At 36.1% G+C, this 12,087-nt stretch overlaps 1 protein-coding gene across 6 annotated transcripts in view; it reads right to left on the bottom strand.

Annotated features, from left to right (window-relative positions):
* The window catches only part of ESR1 (estrogen receptor 1), a 192,893-nt gene that overhangs the window by 69,686 nt on the left and 111,120 nt on the right, over positions 1-12,087 (bottom strand). For 4 of the 6 annotated variants that reach the window (XM_065680586.1, XM_065680585.1, XM_065680588.1 and 1 more), the window contains exon 4: positions 2,697-2,813. In XM_065680586.1, coding sequence (XP_065536658.1) covers positions 2,697-2,813 — 117 coding nt within the window. The remainder of the gene's footprint in view (positions 1-2,696; positions 2,814-12,087) is intronic. The other 2 variants (XM_065680587.1, XM_065680589.1) reach the window with 1 other exon arrangement.

The raw sequence follows: 12,087 nt of genomic DNA, 5'->3' as shown, positions 1-12,087 counted from the left end.
ACAGGGGTGCAGAGACTAAGTAATAACATATAATTTTAAGGTCTTTTTGTTTTATTCAGAAAGAGAGATTGAAACATTTGGGCAAAATATAACAGCTATAAATTCTGCTTCAGATGCTGACTGTATCATTAGAGATTCTGACATTCCAATTGTCTCTCAAAGCAGCACAGTAACAAATGCAGAAGAAAACACTTGCAAACATAAGAGGAAAGATTGAAAATAAGTCTTCAATATTAAAAGAAATCTATAGAAAATGAAAGAACAGTGGAATAATAAGAATAAAAAAAAGGTAAAATTTCCACAGAAACTCATAAATAAATGTTCCTACAGTATAGCTTAAGAGACACTTAAAGCCTACTACTTTTCGTCTGAATGAAGCCCCAAAACCATGCTTCAGTTGAGCCCACTCTATTAAAAGCTATATTAACATTTTTATACTGTGTTAAGTGACCTTCTGCAAGAAAAATGTTAGCAACCATAGCTTAAGCTATGCTTAAAATTAACCAGAGACATTTAGTCAAGTTTCTGGCTAGCTTTCCCCATGTTTACTGAAACTCAGTAATTAGTATCAGCTATTGCTCAGAAGCTAAATGATAGATAGAAGTCACAAGTTAGTAGCTTTGAAAATTTATTAAGAAACCTCAGCTAATTCAATGCAGAAGGAAAACTGAGATTACACTGAGAGAAGAAAAAGATTACAGCTGTTTTCCACTATGTCTAAAGGGTGTATCATCATAAGCAAATTGTGAAGATAGATATGGAAGACACAACTGATTATTTTTCAAATGCATGACAGAATTTCTACCTTTAAACAAGGCAAATCCTTCAATATGAAAAAAGAGATTATTTAAATTCAAAGATTCAAACAAGAGAACTATGAAATATTAGAGAACAATGTGGGCCTGAGTTCATCAGAGCATTTTGTGATTCAAGTATGTTGGAGAAAAGTGTTATGAAACGGAAAAGACCTCCTAAGAGAAAACAAACAAAAAAAAAACCCAACTGAAAATATTTTAAAAGATTTAAAAGTTAACACTTTAAAAGTTAACAAGATGGCATACCAAGAGTATTCACTTAACATCCTCCATCTGAGAGAAATTTGACAATCATCGAGTACTACCTAAAGAAAAGGATTACTGTTTCCCACAGCTATATGGACAATATTACATTGATAATAACTCCAGCAGAACCTTGAATGCTTTACTTCATCCCACATCAACTTTACCTTTCTGGGGTATCTTACTTGCAGGGACGCCGGATCTATAACCTGTAACTGAGGGATCTCAAGATTTTTTTCCCAGACTTCATAAAATAAATATTCTTAGTCTTGCCTATGGACCAGTAATGGACTTCAGTCCACTATTAGTAGTCTTACAGGAGCAGGCAGAATTTATGCACCTGATCTGCTTGTCTGTAAATTGGGAACTTAGTTTAAACAAAAAAACCCAAAACGTAAAAGTCCAAACCAAACAAAAACACAAACAAACAAACCACAAATTTCCATCTGCTTTTGACAAACACCAGGTACTATAACATACAGGAGAAAGACACATATCATAATTGATCTAAAGCTATGTTACAAAAGAACTCTTCTATCTAAGAACACACCATAGCAATTGTTCAGTATTGTCATGTATTTCTAATTTTGCCTCTAAAAGTTAAATACTGGGTATATAAATAAAGGAATTTTATTTACCTTAAGGATCTTGGAGATCACCTAGTTCCAGCCCCCCTGCCATGGGCAGGGACATCTTCCACTAAACCAGGTTGCTCAAATTCCCATCCACCCCAGCCTTGAACACTGCCAGGGATGGGGCAGCCACAGCTTCTCTGGTCAACCTGTCCCAGTGTCTCACTACCTTCATGGTAAAGAATTTTTTCCTAGTATCTAATCAAAATCTCCCCAATGACAGCTTAAAGTCATCCCCCCCTGTTCTGTCACAAACCCTTGTAAAAAGTCCCCTCTCCAGATTTCTTGTAGACCCCATTTAAGTATTGGAACACTGCTATAAGGTCTCCCCAGAGCCTTCTCTTCCCCAGGCTGAACAAAACCACCTCTCTTAGCTTCTCTTCACAGGAGAGGTGCTCCAGCCCTCTGATCATCCTCAGAGCCTGATTCTTTTTCCCTGACATCATAATTACATACATGAGTTTCAAGAAACTGGCATTTTCTGTTTTTATAAAATGAGTGAGCCTTTAATATTGTTGGATGAAATTAATTTACATATAAAATGTGTGCAGTACTGGTATAGAGGAATTGCCTTTCCCTTCCAGAATTTGCAGAAAAAGTATTACATATTCAGAAGTTTATTTTCATGAAAATTGATTGATCTGAGACTACCAGTGCTTTTCACACTGAACTGCCAAATGCTACAAAGTTTTGGGCTAAGTTTCATTCATCATGATCTGGACTCTACCACAAGAGACCAAAACTGTAACGAATTAAAAATATTAACAGAAGAATCTTAATTCCATTGAAGTCAATGTTCCTATTAATTCTGATGCAAATTTGGGCAAGATTATTAACATAATATTTGGAAGGTTTTCATTTTTTATTTAACAGCTCTTTGATTTTATACACTTCCGCTCAATAAAATCAGTTGCTTCTTCCTTTAAGAACCATATCAGCTGTCCAATAAAGTCAAAAGCCAAGGCAGACCCCAGTGTTGAGGATTTGTGGATTGCTGTGTACATACCACCTTTCATCATTCCCACTTCATAGCATTTTCTTAGTCGGCAAGCCTGGCAACTCTTTCTTCTGTTCTTGTCGATGGTGCACTGGTTAGTAGCAGGACACATATAGTCATTGTGCCCTGTAAAACCAGAGGGAAAGTAAGGACACAGTTATACACAGACATAGCAAAACTCCCTATAACACCCTCTTATATTTTATCGAGTATTTAGTACAGCATCCAACATCTCAGGAAGAAATTAGGGTTACATCATAGTTTACCATAACAGTACTGATACGGATAATAAAACTAACATTTATGCACAATACATTGAATCAAAAGTTCTTTAAAAGTACTATTAAAAACACAAATTACACCTTTGTAGACAATTAAAATAATGAACAGTTAAAGCAGTCAGAAAAGAGGATAATTTAATATGACCAAATCCCTTGGCTGCTTTACGCTCAGACTGAGAAATACAATGCCATCTGGTCCGTGTGCCTGTGTTGATGTTTAACCAATAGACTGCACAAAATGTTAGGCATTTATAGAATTAAAAAGGCCTATGCACAGAACATTTTTGATATCTACTGCAATCTAGGGCAATTAAGAATCAAACAGCAACAACACTAAATCAAAGCAACAACCAGTAATTAATTTTACTTCAGTCTCCATTTCCCAATTGCATGTCTACTGATATATGCAAAAAACGTTTGTCACAACAAATTCTTAAATTATCACATGCTGCAACCAAGTCTGATGCTGATACCTTTGCCTTCAGAGCTCCACTGCCTCATTATTACCCTCTACATCTCAATTCTCATTACATGTTTTCAGCATACTATAATTTGTTACTGGCCAGAAGCCTCTATCTCAATTTTCTCTTACAAAATGTATGCTTCAATCTGCTATAAAATTCTTTTCCAACCATAGAAAAAGCTTAGCAAGGACAAAAAAAAGACTACTCAAAATGATCTTACTGGTGCTCTGCATTCATCTAAACACAGCTAAGTTACAGCACACAAATAAATAATTTTACTGCAGAGCTGTTTGTTTCTTTTTTCAGGTCAAGGGATCAGTTTGAGGTAGAGTAGGGTTGAGGTTTGACAGAGGCCTTGGTCTCATCAAATCATCTATCCTTGACTAGAAATTAGAAAATAGAGTAAAAATTACTATCAGATTACACCAGGAACATCTGCTCTCTAATTCTACATAACTGGGATATAATCTAAACAAGCAGCCAAACTGTAAACTTGCTAATATGGTGATGGCTGACTACACACTGTCTCAAATAGACGGAATTATTATTTTTTAGCTCTACTCAACAGAACAGGATAATAGTGGATAAATCTGAATTCACAGGCTTTGCTCCAGGACTGAGGTAAAAAGGTAGAACAGAAACACTACCTCAGCCTCAGTGTGAAACACCATTTTAATTTTCAGTTACTCTGGTAGGACACAGACTGTTCTATAGCTGATTTAAAACATTTCACATCTAAGGGAAAAGAAAAAAGAAAAAGAAAAGAGTCAGAAATAAACCAGCCTCAACCATACAAAAATGCAACATCTATGGGGTGCCATGTTTTAAGCCCAGCCGGTAACTCAGGACACAGGGGAAAAGGGAAAGCTATGATTTTTAGAAAATGCACTTTTATTAGATCACACTAAACAGCAGCAAAAGACGGTAGCAGCTGACCTCAATCGCCAGCCTTGTTTTATAAACCAAGTTCTGAAATAGCATGAAAGAAAGACAGAAAACTTTAATTACTCTTTTTAAAAACAAAAGCTTTCACCAGAGTATCTTATCTTCTTCCTAATGAAGTTAAAAGGTAAATTCACAAGGGGAACGAGTGCAGGCTCTGAGTTCAGCAAATCATTCAGAGCAGCATTTAGCTCTTTACAAAATAAGCAGATAAATGTTCCCACTTAGGTCAAATCTGGACACATGCTTATGACCTTTGCTGACTGGCTGAGGTTCATAAGGCTCAACTCTCAAAAAGAGAAAAGTGGCAGTATGCAAAAATCAAAATTCGAGTGGAATCAGTATCAGCAGGGTAGCCATCTTTTTTCACAGTGCTTATCCCTGCAGAGAAAGGATAACCTTTCCTTTTCTCTAAAACTAGATTTCCTTGTACAGACAGCAAGCATTTGGGAATAGGTATTTGGTTTGTATAATAGTACAAAAACTAATCCTATATGTGCTAGAGCTCCATTCCCTATTGAAATTATCATGATTGATATGTTTACATTGAAAAGTTTTATCTTAAATATTTGAAGGTTAGCATAATTAGTCTCATGCATATAACCTGCACCTTAGACAATCCACTCTTCTTTCAAAGTGCTTGACAGACTTCACAGAATAAAACCTGTAAAATTTTGAATGCAAAAAAGATCTATGTGTGAGGGGCATGCTTCTTCAGATTATGACTGACATAGTAACGTCATTGGTCAGAGTTCATATTTGTTGTAAATCCAGGAAGAAGATAATGCAATAGTTCTCATAAGAATTAAGTAGTAGGTAACACACAAAACCAAGGTTTAAAGTGAAATACTGTAACTCAATAACTTCATTGTAAAGTGAATTGTCTTTTAACTATTCTGCCTTGTAGTTTACCCTTAAACCTCATCCCTTTGCAAAGTTGATTCTGTACAATCTGACTTACTACAAGGGATTTCTCACTGGTGGGAATCATCAAAATGGGATGTATCAACAGGTGCCCAGCTGCCCTGCATTTCATTTCATGGTATCCCAAGAGTAATACATGCTAGAAAAGAGGTTAATTCAGCCAATTAGGTAGCTGGTATCACAGGAATACTGAGAGTAAAAAATGTCTTTAGTGATCACTGATAGTGTTAAAGGGAAGCGCATGCCCTTGGACTCTTACTTTTTTGTTTTGTCTTACTGTTTTGTTTTGGTTTTTTAAATAAATTATTGGATAACCTGCACAAAATTAAAGGTAGTGACTTCAACAGAGTAGAGCTCCTAATTTTAACCTCCCCCATTTGTATGACTTACATTGCCATGAGCTATAAAAGGAACAGTAAAAGGGAGCTAATGGAGGAGCCCAAGGAGGTGTGGTCTTTTTCTTATGATCTGTCACACATCTTATATTTTAAAACAGTAAAACTAACATTTAGAATTTTTTTAACACTTTATTGTATACTAAGGGTGTGAAGATCTGGCTTTTTTCTCAAAGCACTTGTTTTAGGTGTAACAATCTGTATGATAACAACCAACAGTGGAGCGGGAAGGATGATAAAGCAAAGTGTCAACAAGAAGATAATGGCTGATATTCAGATCATTCTGAATTTATTCTAACCCAGCCTGTCATAATCAGAGCTGTTTCTTACTGCACATGCAGTCTGATTTTTGTCACCATGGGTCATGTGGCTAATATTTACGGTCAGAGACTCAGCACTCTCTAAGGGTTCTCAGGCTAGCCATGGTATATGTAATAGCAGCGGATGTTTGAATCATAGTGGGCAGATGATTAATCTGTGAGGGCTTCAGGCAGCAAAACATTCTATATTTCTTTAGAGTTAAGTGTTACTACATCCAGCAGAACATTTAAGCATCTGTGTACTTTTAGCAAGTAGTAGCAGCACAGTATACATGGTTAAAGTTAAGTACATACTTGAGTATTTCACTGAATTGCAGCTTTGAAAAGCTGAGTTCATTTGTCCTTGACGAACAAGGATGAAAATTGGGGTCATATTAGTATATCAACAGCAATTAACATAAAACAGAAATATTTTTTTCTTAAATGTGCAAACATATTCCAGTACCATTAAGATTAGCACGAGGGAATGTTCAGTTTCAGCAGTACAAAAGTTGTTCAAAAAACATGCACAGAAGAAACCAACATGTATTCATGGCAGCTTAAGAATCCTTAATGACAATTCTACAAAGTCAATAAAGGAACATTTTTGTCAGGTGAATTTTGCATGACACATACTGATGAAGGTGAATTGACTTACTGTACATTTCAAAGCCAGTAATAATTATCATCCTTATACATGTTATACTAATACATGTTTTTTCTTTAATTATTTATTTTCAATCCTCATGACACACAAATTTCTCTAACTATTCTTCATCTATCTGTTTAAGGCATCTGCCACATTAGCCATTACCCGTGGGTGTAGACTTTATCCACACCTTAAGATGCCAAGCAAATGATGAGTGGAAAGGCTGCAGACAAAGAACAAAACCTTGGAAAGAAGAGCCTCAACAGCAAAAAGAAAAAAAAAAAAAAAAGCATCTGGACACTGCATGTGCCAACCCAATATGATCAAATGTTGAGCTTAAAGTTCAAGTGCCCCAGTAAAACTGCACTTATTGATTCTAAAATCTCAATTTTCCTAACAGGTTTCATGGTAGAACAGAAGGTTATGTGTAAGCCCCTTATAAGCACAGACGCTCAAATTCACAGCCTAATTACCCTCACACAAGGTCTTTGGATTTGGAGCTTTGGCTTTCTTAGCAACTACCCAGCACTGCTGAAAAGGTTAATAATTTTCTGGTTTTAAACTATGAAGACATTGCTACATGTAACAATAGGGAAAAGGGCCCAGAGGATTGTAAAATATACTTCGTTTGCAAGCAGTAAGCAAGTCCTCATTGTACACGTACTTCAGAAATAAAGATCATACAACCACTGGAGAATGAGAAAGAAGGAAAGGTTAAAATCTATACACCCTGTATTATGCCCTTGAGCTGTGTCATGTACCTCCCACGCTGAGTGTTCAGCTTCTACTGTAATCCTGTCTTCACAAAAAGGTTAATTCAAGCCAAATTATTGTGATAACGCCCTTTCCTTAAACCTTTTCATATACTGTTTCAGCTAACAGGAAAAATGAAGACAGAAGAACAAGAATGGGCATTGCTGCCATCTCACCAGTTCAGTAATACATGAACATATACTTTTAGAAAGGGTTATATATAGAAAGTAAAACATTATTTAAGTTTACAAATATAAAATTGTTTTGTCCTCCAGCAGATTATTTCAAAGGTTTTATTACTGACCTTCATCCTAAAATTTCACTTAGTGTTTCATCTGCTATTTCAGGATTATGATACCATGCTCTACCCCAACTCCATTCCCATCTTTTTAATTTAAGACAAGGTAGCAAATAGGAAGCATATTTTGTCCTCATGACAAATAAAAAAATTATGCCAATCCAGATCCCAGTCTCTACAAAATCTGGCAAGGAGTGTGACGTCCAATTTCTGTTTCCCTATCTGATAAATCACAATTGTTTCAAATCCTTGGCACATGATTAAACCAAGAGCTGTGTTAAAGGAAAAAACTCCCACAATATATTACTCACAATCATCTTAATATGATCCCTCCAGAGACAAAAAGCATTTTCAGAGAGTCGTAGGCAAGCCATGGCTACCTTATTCCCACAGACTTTGAATGAAATCTCTTGTATTTTTAGCTTCCTAGTTTATTTGAGCTAAAATGGGAATGGATGGAATTTTATTACTGAAAACTCATACAACTAATATAAAGAAGCCAGAAAGTTTAAAATATTGCAAATTACTCTTGTGCACTTAAAATTCAATCAATAGTTAGCAACAAGAAAATTAAGATAACTTTATTTTTCTTCCAGGAATAACTTCAGGGTTTGGATTGTGATGAGACCTACTAAATAAATTTAGCTAGTCTTATTTTATATGTAGATCTTTGGTACCCGAGTATTTCCTGGTATCATAAATCTTGCAAGAAGCTACAATACATACACACAGTATCTTTGTAAAGGAAGTGCTGGTATCTATATTTTATTGAAAGGGGAATGGAGGGGACAGGATTCTCACTGCACAGAGTGTGGAGTGGACATGGGCATTTCTAAGCACAGTGAGTTCTGCATTGGCATCTGTGAAACTGAAACTGCAGTACAGTCACCTCACACTTTGTTAAATTTATATACTGATCTTTAATATCAGTATTTTGACAAAAAGCCTCTTTTATGCCTATGCAAAACCTTTTCAGGCAATGAAAATCCTATTTATTCTCTTCTTTCATTTAGTGATGTGTATCTATGCTCCTTGGTTTGCTCATTTATACCCTAACATGATCCACACTTTATGTAAGGTTCATCCATTTTTTTATAATCAGAAGGGTCAAAAAAGATATCTTAGTCTATTTTCCTGCATATTTCCTATCACATTTTAGAGTAGCGAGTAACTTATTTGTAACAAAGGCAGTCCAACTATTTCAACAATTTCTGACTAAATTAAAATATTTGAGAAAAATACATAATCTTATTTAAAAGATTCAGACAAGATATTTACTACATCTGTTACTAAACTGTTAAGTGTTACCAGCAATAAATTGCCATGCTACTTCTTTTGCGATTACTCTGAACTAGTACACATACTTCAGTATATTTTGCTAATAGCCTCCTTTTAGAAATAAATCATGTCAAAGATCACTTCATGCACTTCTAGTACATTTATCACTTTAGCAATCTTACATAGCTCTCTCTAGTTTGATTTCCGCCTTTCAAATGCAACTGCAAAGGACAACTTAACCTACAAAAATTCTGGAAGTTTGTGGGAGTGGAACTTAGAGAGGCGGTTTAAATCAATATATTCACCTGAGCTAAAGAGGTTACAAAAATGTATTTATTTCCCCTTACATTTTCTAAAACCAAGTGGAACAGTTAAGTACTTTCTTTCTGGACAAACAAACACGTTCCCTTGTAATTTAGAAAAAGCTCTATTTTTCCCCTTCATTTTTTTCTTTTTTTTTTTTTTTTCTGTGTGAATATTTTGAAATGCTGCTGGGCTCAGAACATCACAAGCTGGGAATATCACAAGTTTCTAAATTAAATACTTATTAAATACTTGTTATACAAAATACCATTTTCAGGGTTTTTTTGCTGGTTGATCTGGTGATGAGGTGCTATGAAGTGATACCCAGTCATTGAGGCATGATAGCAGAGACCTGCCTTAGGCATGATAGCCTAAGGCCCTGCCAGGAGCCAGCAGCTCTCCAGAGAGAGGCTGATACTGCACAGGCATTGAGAAGGGCAAGCATGGGAGATTTAAATGGCCATAGGAAGTGTGAGCAACCATGAGCGCTGCACAGTGGCTGGCGCCAACAATCAGCTCCAGGTTACAATCAGTGCCAAGTAACAATCAGTGCTTATTCTCTGCCTTCCAGTAAAGTGCGTTGCCCAACTTGAGAGAGGTTTTCAGCATTGCTTGGGGTGACATTTCATATGTCAGCTAGGAATGTATAGTTTAGATGATTTCAGAAAACCAGTCTCAGGAAGAGCTATCAGAGTTCTCTTACCATGGAAGCTGATATTGAATGAGGCTCCATAGTGTCTGTCCTGGATCCAGTCCCATATAGTATTTTCCTCATTGATGAGCAATGGACTGGAGTATTTATTTTATTAAATGTTATTAAATTGTAGATGACATTTATATGAGTTAGAAGAACAGAGAAAAGACCAGACTACTCTGATAGTCAGAGAGAAATAAATCTGGAATATATAGCAAAAGTCTACAGGATAAGAATCTTAAATTATTTGGCAAACTGGAGGTAGCATATGGGGGAAAAAAAGCACAAAAATAAGGACCAGTATAAATCACTGCATTAAAACCAGACTAACCAGATACACAAAGCAACATGAGCAAGAAGTGGTTTATTCGCTAGAAAAGTATGCTTAAGTTTACTTTGCATCACACACTGATTATGAGTGAACAGTGTCATGGTTTTGTAAATAAGGCAAACATTATAGCATAATAGATGCAGACAACTACCACTGACTGGGCTTGTATGGTAATACTATTGCTCAGTTCAGTACTCATAAAACAGCATATAGAAGTAAATCAAGATAAAAACAAAACAAAACCAAAAACAGGACAAAGTATAAAATCTCCAAAGTACAGCAACTAGAAGATTAGAACTCTAGAAAACAAAACTTATGGAAAAAGCTTTAATAAACTGTGCTTCTTCAGGTTAGGTAAGCCAGAATAATTTATTTTTTAAAGTATGATATCAGTCTTCCATGCTTTAAAGGCTGTTGCAGACAGAAAGAGAACAATTTGTTTCCTGTGTCACGATAGACAGGAAAATAAGTGATGAGCTTAACCCACAGGAAGGAAGATTGAGATTTCACAGTAGCCTTCAAGGATAAGGAAAAGAAAACATTGGATCAGGCTACTGGTTTTTAAGACGTAGTTCAATAAACATAAGCAAGGAATAGGCAACAGTTAATCCTATCACAGGACAGAAAGATGAACTACGGCTGAAGGCCCACTGCAGCCCTGTTTGCTTAGCCTGAATTTGCTTAGATGGTGAAAAATAAAATAGCATCTTGGATGCTAACATCTTAAGTTGCTGTCACATCCATGCTGAGCACAGTACTTAAAATTCACTGGAAAAGTACCACGTTCAAAATTGCTTTACTGGAAAAAAAAGGTATTGACTCTTGCCTTTCAATAACACCCAACTTTCTGAAACAAGATCACCATCAATTAGAATACTGACATTAAAAATACGCATTAGGGGACAAAGATCAGGGCATCTGTTTAACTCAAGGAACTCTAGAGAAAAAACAAGAACCCAAAAGAAGTTTGAGAAGAACCTGTCTGAACACAAGCTGTTAGAGCAGCCCAATTATGGCTAAACCCTGGTGGGCTTTCCACACAGATTTTCTAGCCTTTGAACTTCCTACAGTCACCTAACCTTTAGAACTGGAACCGTGTGTTTTCCACCCTGAGACTAGATACTGGTTTGCACCACCATGTTTATTGGCTGTGATGTCCTCTGTTAGTCTCACTTGAGTTCACGTTTTGTAATTTTGATCTTTCTGCTGACAACTCATAGAATCAGTGTACAAGCAGTCTTATTAGGGAGTTTCTGCCTTCTTGGCTGCAGGATCTGTGCAGTATTTGCAGCTGTTATCAAAGAGATTACAAAAATACCATGAAAGCAGAAGATAGTAATGGAAAGTTAAAGGGGAGATCACAGAAACCTCCTAAATCGACCATATGGAATTGCTGTACTGCAGCATTACCTAAACACCCACTTATTAGGCGTTAAAGTCACTCTAAATCAGATGAAAATACATATATATTACCACTACTGCTAGCATTAAAGTTTGAACTACATACATTGGACAAAGTACAGCTCTGTCATTGTGAAGTTAAAACAATTAATAACACTCGAAGTCTACTGCCAAAACTCTCCAACTTGATGATCAGACAAAGGCATAGCTGTTAAAGTCCATGTTCAAGCTACAAAACTAAAATAATTCCCTGCTTCAGGAATTCCTGCGCTTTGGAGACTGCTATATCTCTGTTATCAACACATTAATGGCAGGCCTCTGGAATCCTTCAGCATGCCTATTCATCCATTCTCATATGCCAACCTGTTCTTTTTGGACTGGTACTGTC

Source organism: Lathamus discolor, chromosome 5 (genome assembly GCF_037157495.1).
Source record: "Lathamus discolor isolate bLatDis1 chromosome 5, bLatDis1.hap1, whole genome shotgun sequence".
NCBI classification, from domain to species: domain Eukaryota; kingdom Metazoa; phylum Chordata; class Aves; order Psittaciformes; family Psittacidae; genus Lathamus; species Lathamus discolor.
This window is presented reverse-complemented; position numbering and strand designations above follow the sequence as displayed.